The following is an 11651-nucleotide window of genomic DNA, read 5'->3' as shown; positions in this document are numbered from 1 at the left end:
CTCTATTTAAACAGTTAAAACCAATTATACCTTACCCCCAGAAAGTGGCTACCCATTCACAGCTGGGTGAACTGAGGCAATCGTGATAAAGTGCATTGCCAAGAATCGAACATGGGGCCTTTATCTCCGTAGGAAAGCGTCTTCGCGCTAATTAGCAGGGTTTTTTTTTTTTTTGAGCCGACAATAATAATGCTTGACAATCACTTATTTAAATCTGTATCACCAGACGCTGTCAATGGCGGCCGATTCAAAGGAAATTTGAGTAATAAAAATAAATTTCTGTAAAACACTTTACAGAAGACAAAATCTTTCTTAGAATTAGACGCAAAAGGAAGGAATACATCTATAATCTGAAAAGACAGGCAATTTAATACTTATAGTAATAGAATGAAGCCAAAATCTTCTGGCTTGCGTGCACGACGAAGTTTAACTTTTGAAGAACGCCCATATGCTGGGAAAACATTTTACGTTGATGTAAAGTCAGCCTCAGCAAAATCCAAGATTTCCCAACGTATACAACATTTAGGAGGACAAATTGAAAATTTCTTATCCAAGGACTTGAGCTTGTTAATCACTGACAAAAATTCAACACGGCAATCAAGAGATGATTGTTCATCAAAACAGGCTGTGAAAAGTGTTCCATTGAGCAGAGGTTTGTATAAAGAAAACTTTAATTTTAAAGAAATGATTGTATTTGCAGGAATGGTAGGTTTCGTGCTCGTGCATATATGTGTGGTAGAATTTTTCACCATTTGGGCGTAGTCCAAATAAGTATAATGGGACGTTTCAGGACCAGGCAAAGAAGTATAAAACACACAGAATGGCAACTGGCTGTAATCTTGTGTCTGAGCGTGAATCGGCGTTTTCTTAGTAAAAACAAACATCGGCGAGCATGGGATTACAATTTGTACCTTTAAAACTACATTTAAAATACATGTTGGCTTCTAAAATAATATTAGTTTAATGTGAAATAGTCTTAAGACACAAAGTGCATGTTTCTTACCATCAAAAGAAGTGTGGTCATATGGTGATTATTAATTTACCAGTGAATAACTGCTTTCGCATACAAAATGGTGCGTGGAGAACGCGTCACTTCCGGTAAACAAGATCTCATTCAGTTGTCACGTTTTTTTGCCGAGATTTGCTCTGTATGTCTTTCAAGTTACCGATCTATTTATTTTCATAGCTCTTTGGACCAAGACAGGACAGCATGAAAACTTTTGACTGTGACTGTCTCCGTCACGTCCAGACATATTCTGCATATTTCTTAAAGGAAATCTCCAATGAAATTCATTAGGAACGTTTTCTGGTACATTTACAAAGTATTTGTAATGATAACATCTCTGATAATAGAATTAATTTTGACATTAAATCAAAAACTTAGATTGCCTTGGTTACATTTTATGGATGTATATTTTGTGTTTTGTTTCTGCAGTTTAGTGTCCTCAGCAGTCATCACAATAAGCCAGATGTCCATAACTCTGCCATTCATCGAATGATTTTGAAATTACTTTGTACTAAATTGTACAAATGTTCTACATAATGAGATGACATGTTGCGGTTGCGCACAAGTCCCAGAACCCTAACTCAGAGGTCAAGTTCATACTCGGATGTCAAAAGGTTAAGAGGGTCTGTTTCTTGTTCGATCCTTTACTCTATCATTCATGAAAAGAATTTTAAATCATTTGGTACAAATATTCCCCATAATGGGATGACATGTCACATGGAAGACCCAGGACCCGGTCTTCGAAAGGTAAAGGTTACACAATGACATAGTGGTCAAAGATATTAGGTCATTTTTAGCTAGTCTCATTTTTAGCTCACCTGAGCACGAAGTGCTCAAAGGTGAGCTTTTGTGATCACCCTATGTCCGTCGTCAGTCGTTCGTCCATCATCATCAACAATTTGACTGTTAACACTCGAGAGGTCACAATTTTGGCCCAATCATAGTGAAACTTTGTCAGAATGTTACTCTCTATAAAATCTTGGACGAGTTCGATATTGGGTCATCTGGGGTCAAAAACTAGGACACCAGGTCAAATCAAAGGAAAAGCTTGTTAACATTCTAGAGGCCACATTCATGACTATATCTTCTTGAAACTTTGTCAGAATGTTAATCTTGATGATCTTTAAGTCAAGTTCGAATCTGTGTCAGACGGGATCAAAAACTAGGTCACCAGGTCAAATCAAAGGAAAAGCTGCTTGACACTCTAGAGGCCATATATGTGACTGTATCTTCATGAAACTTGGTTAGAATGTTAATCATGACGATCTTTAGATCAACTTTAAATCTAAATCAAGTGGAGTCAGAAACTAGGTCACCAGGTCAAATCAAAGGTAAGGTTTGTTAATACTCTAGATGCCACATTTAAGACTATATCTTAATGAAACTTTGTCAGAATGGTAACCTTGATGATCTTTAGGTCAAGCTTAGATCTGGGTCAGGTGGGTTCAAAAACTAGGTCACCAGGTCAGATGAAATGTAAAGCTTGTTAACACTCTAGAGGCTACATTTATGACAATATCTCTATGAACTTGGTCAGAATTTTAACCTTGATGACCTTTAGGTCAAGTTTAGATCTTGGTCAGGTGGGGTCAGAAACATGGTCACCAGCTCAAATCGAAGGAAAAGCTAGTTAACACTCTGGAGGCCACATTTATGACTGTACCATAATAAAACTTGGTCAGAATGTTAATCTTGATGATCTTTTGGTCAAGTTCAAATCTGGGATTGGGTCAGAAACATTGTCACCAGCTCAAATCAAAGGAAAAGCTAGTTAACACTCTAGAGGCCACATTTATGACTGTATCATAATAAAACTTGGTCAGAATATTAATCTTGATGATCTATTGGTCAAGTTCAAATCTGGGTTAGATAGGGTCAAAAACTAGGTCACCAGGTCAAATCAAAGGAAAAGCTTGTTAACACTCTAGAGGCCACATTTTTGACTATATCTTCATGAAACTTGGTCAGAACATTAACCTTGATGATCTTTAGGTCAAGATCGAATCTGGGTCATGTTGAATGTGACCTACTGACCTACTTTTTTGTTTTTTAAGATACAGGCTTGAAATTTGGATGACATGTACAGTTTTGCACACCGATCTTAAAACTGACTTGATTGACCATGAATGTGACCTGCTGACCTACTTTCTTCAGGTGAACGATACAGGGCCTTCAGGGCCCTCTTGTTGAAAAAAACTACGAGGTATTGTTGTCACTTGAACGTTGGTGTTGGTTAGAATTTTTGTTAGGTCCGCCTTTCCTCAAAAACTGTAAGAGCTACAGCTTTGAAACTTTGCATACTTGTTTACCATCTTTAGGTGTCTGCGTAGGTCAAGAACCATAACTCTGATATGCATTTTGTGAGAATTATGGCCCTTTTTATAGTTAGAAATTCAGAACTATGACACTTTTCTTACATACTGTCAAGCACTTGCAGACAAGCGATGGCACCCATAGGCGTACCTCTTGTTTTGTCAAAGCAGTAACTTGACTTTGCATGGATAGATATTACTTTACTTTGAATGGATGGATATTCATGTAACTTGATACAAACAGTCACCATAACAAATGAATCTGTTGCCTGTAAAACACAGACTTCTAGCTTAAGGTCAAGGTCACTCTTGGAGCTAAAAGATTTGTTGTTGTTGTTTAGTTGTGCTTTTTTTTGTCTAGAAATACTTAACTTGGCATTATAGTATTAACCATTACAAGGCCACTGGTACCCAAATTAACTTCTTTTAAGCTCATCTGATTTTTTGAAAAAAATTATGAGTTATTGTCATCACTTGATCGGCGTGGGATCGGCGTTGCCTGGTTAAGTTTTATGTTTAGGTCAGCTTATCTCCTAAATTATAAAAGCTATTGCTATGAAACTTGCAACACTTGTTCACGATCATAAGCTGACCCTGTACAGCAAGAAACATAACTCCATCCTGCTTTTTGCAAGATTTATGGCCCCTTTTGAGCTTAGAAAATATCAGATTTCTTGGTTAAGTTTTATGTTTAGGTCAACTTTTTCTCTTAAACTATCAAAGCTATTGCTTTGAAACTTGCAACACTTGTTCACCATCATAAGCTGACCCTGTACATCAACAAACATAACTCCATCCTGCTTTTTGCAAGAATTATTGCCCCTTTTGGACTTAGAAAATATCAGATTTCTTGGTTAAGTTTTATGTTTAGGTCAACTTTTTCTCTTAAACTATCAAAGCTATTGCTTTGAAACTTGCAACACTTGTTCACCATCATAAGCTGACCCTGTACATCAAGAAACATAACTCCATCCTGCGTTTTGCAATAATTATTGCCCCTTTTGGACTTAGAAAATCAGTTGTCTTGGTTGAGTATTATGTTTAAGTCAGCTGTTCTTCTAAACTATCAAAGCTATTGCTTTAAAACTTGCAACAGTTTTTCACCATCATAAGCGGATGCTGTACGTCAAGAAACATAACTCTATCCTGCTTTTTGCAAGAATGATGGCCGTTTTTAGACTTAGAAAATCATGGGTAGGATAACATTTCTATTATACAAAAAAAATCAGATGAGCGTCAGCACCCGCAAGGCGGTGCTCTTGTTTGTCAAGGTACATAAAATGCAACCTTGGTATTAGTTACAACTATATTTTATGTTAAAGTAAATACATGACGTATAGCATTATTAGGATTGCAGTACATTAGGCTGATATGCAGTGCAGCTGTATGGATTGACCAGCTAGTATACATTGTAAATTTTCAGTGATTTGTAGTTTTAAAAAATGCAGTTTTATTAGTACAGTATAGTTGTCTGTTTCCAGTGATGCATATCATTTGTTTATTAGTTGCTGTACATTCCTTTGACCTTTACTATCCTGCTAAATTACTAAAATGGACTGGTCCATCATTCAATTCGGGCAGAACCATTAACTGTTAAACGGGATGTTTACCAAAAACATACTGACTGAATGGCGAAGTTCGGAAGTGCAGACCATGATCAGACTGCACAGATGTGCATGCTGATCTTGGTCTGCACTGGTCGAAAAGGCAGAATCACTTTTTTTAAAAGGGCTAATATGATAAATTATTTGATTAATGTTTTTTTCTTAATCAATTAAAAAATAAAATGACAATAAATATTTAAAATACAGAAAGATATTATTTAACATTTGAAAGCAACTTACCAATTATCCATTTACTGACAATTATCAAACAACATATCTCTTCATGAAATATATGGTGTATAATTATGATTTATAGACATTTTTAGTGTGCTGTCTCCTGTTACTTAGAAGAAGATGTTATTCTGGTTGGCAATATTTTTTGTGAAAAGGGTTTGGAGCATTGGTAACCCTGTTCTCTTTAACATGTTTAATGCGACAGTGTGTCATGTGGTTAAGACCCAGGCAAATAACAGCAAAGTCAAGGTCATACTTGGAGATATATCACAGTATTTACAGCGTTTACATGTGCTGTTGTATTATGACCCTTAACCCTTACCCTGCTAAAGTCCTATAATGAACTTGTCCATCTATCAATTTAGACAGTATCATTAATTGTTAAAAGTGGCACTTACCAAAAAGATGCTGACTGAATAGGGAACAGTGCAGATCATGATCAGGCTGCACAGATGTGCAGACTGGTTATGATCTACATTGGTCGCAAAGGCAGAATCAATTGTGTCTGGCATGATAAAGTGTAACTCTCTAATCCATTGACAGAAGGATTTTAATACTACGTGGCACAGATATCAGGATTAATAAAGGTGCTGCATGCAAGACCTAACAAGTAGCTCCAAGGTAAAGGTTATAGGTTACAGGATCTATTTCATATCCAGTCCTGAACTCATGTCATCCATCTTAGGATTTTGGTATTTCCTTGCACAGCACAGACAGTCGACAGCATGCAAATCTTGTTTTAATATCAGGAAATAATTATTGGAAAAAAAACATTTAAAAAGCAGGAACAAAAGCATTTGTTCAGTTTGTGGCATTGAAATGACTGCAAAATGGCATGCCTGTTTCTTGTTTTACGCTTGCCTCACACATAGGCAGTGAAATCAGCTTCTGTAAAATCATCATGATAAGTGCAACATACAATATTTATGTATATAGATGGTTTTATTTACCATATGTATACCATGGATCAGACAACTTTATATATGAAGTTATTTGATGTTTTATTAAATTTCAGGGCAGGCTCTTCTGTTAAAAGCATCAGCCAATCAGAACTGTGATTCAAACAACAACAGCAATGGACTGTTACAAAGTGCTGCAAAACTGGGAATTAAAATTGAGACTCCTGCTGGATTCCTTCGTGACAGCTCAAAACTCTTGGAGAAACTTGCACCAGAAACTCCTCCTGGCAAATTGGATACCTCCATGAGTGGAATGTCACCAATTACTTGGGATTCAGAAAAAGAAAATGGTCCTGTAATTAAAGTTGAAGATGAAGATGGCTTGTATAGACCTTTATTCAAACAGTTTGAGTCATTTCCACAGGTTTCTTATAATGAAACTGGGTCTCCTTTTGATGTTGGTGTAGTGTTGACTAAGGTTAAAGAAAGTAATAACCAGTCAAAGAAGAAATCAGCTGGAGGAGTACTCAGGGGAGGATACTGTGAATCTTGTGACCACTGGTATAAATGTAGTCTAAGAGAACATTTGAATAGTGAAAAGCATAAAGAATTCATTTCTGTTGCAGAAAATTTTACATCTTTAAATCATGTGTCATCTTGTTTACCTAATCTTGGGAAATTTGTGGGTAAATACGGACTCAAAGACAATGGTGACAGTCCTGAAATCTTATCTGATACACAGAACTTAAGCGGTGCTCTCGATATGTGTGAATCTGATCTTCAAGACCTTGTACGTAGCAGACTTTCACCAGGTTCTGAAGAAAATAGAAATTCCAAAGAATTAGGAGGTTTATCATGCCATGACGATAAATTTTCAGACACTAAACAGAAAGTTAGATGTAGGAATGTTTCAAGGACTGAACCGATATTAGAACAAAACTGTAACCTTGATGCTGAAGCTGTTCCAAATACTCAGCCTGTTAAATATGCAGAAGAAAGTCTTTCTTTGCCTCAGTATCAAAGTGCAGTAAAAGTTTCAGCCACAGACTTTCAGAAAAAACTGTCTGTGAATACACTTCAAAGTGATAGAAGTGAACCTAAAAGTGAATATAGCAATAGAAGTATTAAAGCAAGCATGTCGAAACAGATGGGTAGAATGTTCTCAGTGGATGATGTTATTGCAAGTGTTACCGAAAATGATGACTATTTTTCATCAGGAGATGAAATTGGGGTAGAAGGTCCCTTGTCCAAAACATCTTGCATTATTACAAAGCATCTGACCTCGGAAACGTCAACAAATGTAAGTTCAAGTCAGAGCTTACCTGATAGCAACAGCAGAAATGTTAAGATAACAGCTGAAGATCTGAATAAAGATAAAAGGCCTCTGAATATACCAACAGGAAAGTCTAAGCAAGATACAGAAGGAGACGCTGTGAGATTTCAAAACATACCTATGATGCATTTTTCATCGTCATCGTTTGGTGACAATGGTGTTAGTAATGTTATTTCATTACTCAACAGCCAGCATTCCAGAAAGAGTTGTGATAGAGATATTGTTAGTGGAATAGTGTCAGGTGAAGAAAATTCTGTTGTAGATGGTAGCTGTAGTGGAAAGTCTTCTTGGGCTTTGGAGAAATTAAGTGACATATCTGATAGTGGAGAAAATGCTCTTGTAGCAAACTGTAATGTATCTGAGCTACCAGTAGCTAATGGTAATGTTTTAGAACACCTAATTGATGAGTTTAGTGATAAAGAAAATGACATGCCTGTTCTGGAAGCAGTAGTGGACATGAAGGAGAGAGGTGCAGAATTAGATCTGATGCCCACACTAGATAGTTACGATTCAGCAGACATTGACATGTTTTGTAAATCAATTTCAAGTGAAGACAAAGTTAATAATACACATGCTGTTCTAAGTGTACCACTGCCTGAGTACAGTAATATCACTGAAGAATCATTGCAAGATAAGCCACACATTACAGCTCCACATATTTTAAGTCAGAATTTACAAACCAACTATGAAGTTCCAATCTTTAATATAGAAAATAATGTGATAAAGAAAGAATTGGTATTGGAAACACCTGACAAGGATAGGATGAACACTTTGAAGTCGAAGATATACAAGAATAAAGAGAATTCAGGATCAACGATAAGAAACTGGTTGCTACCGAATAATGATTCAGGAAGTGTTAGGTCGGTTCAGTCTCCCGGAAACCTAAATGCAACCTTGGTAAACACTAGCTATAATATCGTGGAAACATCACATGCTGAAAATGGTAAAGACATTGAAAAAGATAGTGGTGAGATAACAAGTCTTAATGATATGAAAGAAACAGCTGACAGGTCAAAAGTTGCTGACTGGATACAGAGACAAGATTTTGTAGTAGCAGAAAATGTGAGTGAAAATTCAAGGCAAGGTTTTGAAGAAAATATTGTAGAAACTGGATTTCCACACTGTGATAATGAACAGATTAAAGAAGAGAATGAAAATGAAGCCGGTTATTTTAAAGATCTTAAATCATGTAGTGAAAAAAGGTATGGTAGTGAAAAACAAGACTTCGATTTTTGGTCAGAGAGTGGGACCAGTATTTCTGACTGTACACTGGATAACTTCAAAATTGGACGTTGTGAAGAGAGCAATGTTCGTGCAGGAATTGAAAGTGATGTTATCAAAGAAACTGTGAAAGACAATGCTACTGACATGCTAACACATGATGAAATGTCTCAGGATTCTGATATTAGTGCTAAAACAGGTCTTACATCAGTTGTAACAGCAAGAGGAATAAAAATAACAGGACTTTCGTCTTTGTCGTCACATTTCTTTAACGCTGCTGAAAGTGATGTGTTTACTGCAACTGAAAGTAGTACTGTACCTTACGGTTGCACTAGGAGGAACTCTGACTGTTCTTTTGCTGACAGTATCAACAAAGTTGTATCAGATGTGAAGGTGCAGACTTCAGAGTGTCAGGTGAATGCCGTAAATAGACCTCAACAGGAGTACAAAACACTGGTAGACAGAAACATTACATCCGATCTGAATAACTTGGCTGGTACAAAAACACAAGTACAAGCAAACTCGGTAACCAGTCAGAAAAAGACAAAAACAAAGAGTGCAAAAACTAATGTTACCATTAAAGACAAAGGTCAAACAAAAGAAAAGAAACCAAGAGCAACAAGAACAGCTAAATCAAAGAAACAGAACCAGACTCATAACTTATTGAATCAGGTGTTAACGTCAAATTTATACAGTCCGGTATCATCCACTATTGGAAATAGTCCCATTCAGAATACTCACACTGATCAGTTATACACTCATCCCATACAAACAAATGCATATCCTCAGAATCTTGGGCAAGAAAATATATCTAGTCCCATTACACACCAGCTACAGGGTTTTGGACATTTTCAACAAGACCAGTTTGGTATACATGGACAGCACAATGGTACAAATCCACAGGAACATAATCCATATTCTCAAAACAATAGTGAGTTTAGAATGATGGACTTACTGTTGTCTCCTGGGGACCAGTTGAATACATTTCATCCTCAGACAAAGTTTCAGCAAAATCTCACCCATCAGCAACAGGGTATTAGTCATCTGATGCAGCATAGTAGTGTATTGAATCAAAATAATAATGGTCTGGCAGGAGGTTGTATGCCAAACTTACTGCCAAATCAGAATATTAACCATCAGTTTGGTGTATTGCCTTTTTCGCAGGTTTATCAAAACCAGGACAGCTGTCAGAGTAATAAAGAAAACGGTCATCATTTCTTGTCATCAGATTCAAACTTTTTCATGCACAATTGGAATACTAGTTCCAGTGTTGATCGGCACAGTCAACCTGCACACCAGGTACCAGGCAATCATTTGAATTACCCAGAATGCCACGGTAACATGTCACATGATCACTCCAGATCAAATGGAAGCTTACAGACAATTGAAATGTCTCATATAGCAGACAGTAACGGAGTTTGTGAAAATAACTTTAATTTCAAGATAGCAGATACAAAAAGATTGAATAGTGATTCTAATGTCTCCAGGAAGTTTGGACAACCAAAAAAAATAAAACAAACTTCGCAAAGAAACAAACAGAAAGATAATGCTAAGCATGAAAGTAATAGTATGCAATTACATAGCAATATTAGGTATGATGTAAATACTGGTTATAAGAATCTCGGCACACAATCCTTGTCTCATTTAAACAACCATTGTGTCAGTGTAAACTATACAAAATCTCTTAGACTAGACAATTTGAGTCCACATATGCCGTCAGTGCCAACAAATTATTCTCCACAAAATCATTTTATGCAGACTGTTAATAATTCTCAACAGAATCATCAGCTTGCCAATTATAATACATCACCCAGCGTTGGTGGCTATAGTCCTGGTTACTATAGTTCTATACAACAGGGATGTGTAGACAGGCAGGCAAACATGTACAATACAGTACAGTCTGGGGACACGAAGATCACCATTCGAAGAATACCGTCAGTTAATACTGCGCCTGTCAATAAACATCCAAAACATGATCTCATGCAATACTGGAATGTACGTAAAGCTGGGGATTGTCGACTTGTATTCAGTGCAAACATGGGAAATGGTAAAAGAAAAGCTGAAGAAGAAACACCTACTAAGTTACACATGTCACATATAAACAGTGGGCAAAATGTACAGCCTGTATCCAAAAAAAGAAAATGCCTAGTGTATTAATCAGGAAATTTCCGAACACTTATGTTTGTATTGTATCAATGTTCATATTTAAGGGATAGTGCTACAAATGATAGTTTGGTTCAGTTATATAGCAGCAAAACATATGAGCCACGCCATGGGAAAACCAACATAATGGCTTTGCGACCAGCATGGATCCAGACCAGCCTGCGCATCCGCGCAGTCTGGTCAGGATCCATGCTGTTCGCTAATGGTTTTTCTAATTGCAATAGGCTTTGAAAGTGAACAGCATGGATCATGACCAGACTGCGCGGATGCGCAGGCTGGTCTGGATCCATGCTGGTCGCAAACCCACTATGTTGGTTTTCTCATGGCACGGCTCATATAATATGTAAGGTGGTTAATCAGATTTTGGCCTTTAAATGGATGTGAAATTTTAACATCTGCTCATGTATACTTATTTGTGTTCGCTTAGTTTTAATACAAGATCCTGCATTAAAAAGTGTATATTTTGCTGAAATTTATTACAAATGAAAGCTTGAATAATGACTATTACCTCCCTAGGGAATAAATAAATTCCAGGGTTCAAATTTAGGCAAGCATACAAGCTAAATGCTAGTGGAATTTTAAAATAGCTAGTGGGTCTGAAATGTACTAGCTGATTTCAGCTGTTTTGAAGGTACACATTTTTCTTCATGAAAGGAATGTCATCATTTATGTTTATGATCTTTTATTGTTCAACAAAAATGGCATAAGCTATTTGAAGCTAATAGAAAATATTTTTGTTTGTGACTGGCTACTAACAGAGATCAACAGAGATCAATCAGTAAGTTTTAGCCAGTAAAATATTAATAGAGTAATTAAATATTATTAACTTTAGCCGGTAGTTTTTCATTTTAGCTAGTGATCAAAAAAGGCACTAGCTAA

The 11651-nt window shown here is 36.6% G+C and overlaps 1 protein-coding gene across 1 annotated transcript; it reads left to right on the top strand.

Annotated features, from left to right (window-relative positions):
- Positions 1-247: 247 nt before the first annotated feature.
- LOC123523891 (uncharacterized) lies at positions 248-10865 on the top strand. Its single transcript, XM_045301635.2, has 2 exons — positions 248-652; positions 6172-10865. Exons 1-2 carry the CDS (start codon positions 388-390, stop codon positions 10764-10766), a joined length of 4860 nt encoding a protein of 1619 aa, XP_045157570.2. The 5' UTR covers positions 248-387; the 3' UTR covers positions 10767-10865.
- Positions 10866-11651: the final 786 nt, after the last annotated feature.

This window comes from Mercenaria mercenaria, chromosome 3 (assembly GCF_021730395.1).
Source record: "Mercenaria mercenaria strain notata chromosome 3, MADL_Memer_1, whole genome shotgun sequence".
Lineage (NCBI taxonomy): Eukaryota > Metazoa > Mollusca > Bivalvia > Venerida > Veneridae > Mercenaria > Mercenaria mercenaria.
The sequence above is the reverse complement of the archived record's forward strand: the minus strand, read 5'-3'. Positions and strand labels throughout refer to the sequence as shown.

Excerpts from the sequence above, each read along its gene's own strand:
- LOC123523891 (XM_045301635.2), top strand. The coding sequence starts at position 388 with ATGAAGCCAAAATCTTCTGGCTTGCGTGCACGACGAAGTTTAACTTTT. Across the intron at positions 653-6,171 it reads AAGTGTTCCATTGAGCAGAG|GGCAGGCTCTTCTGTTAAAA; the intron begins GTTTGTATAAAG and ends ATTAAATTTCAG.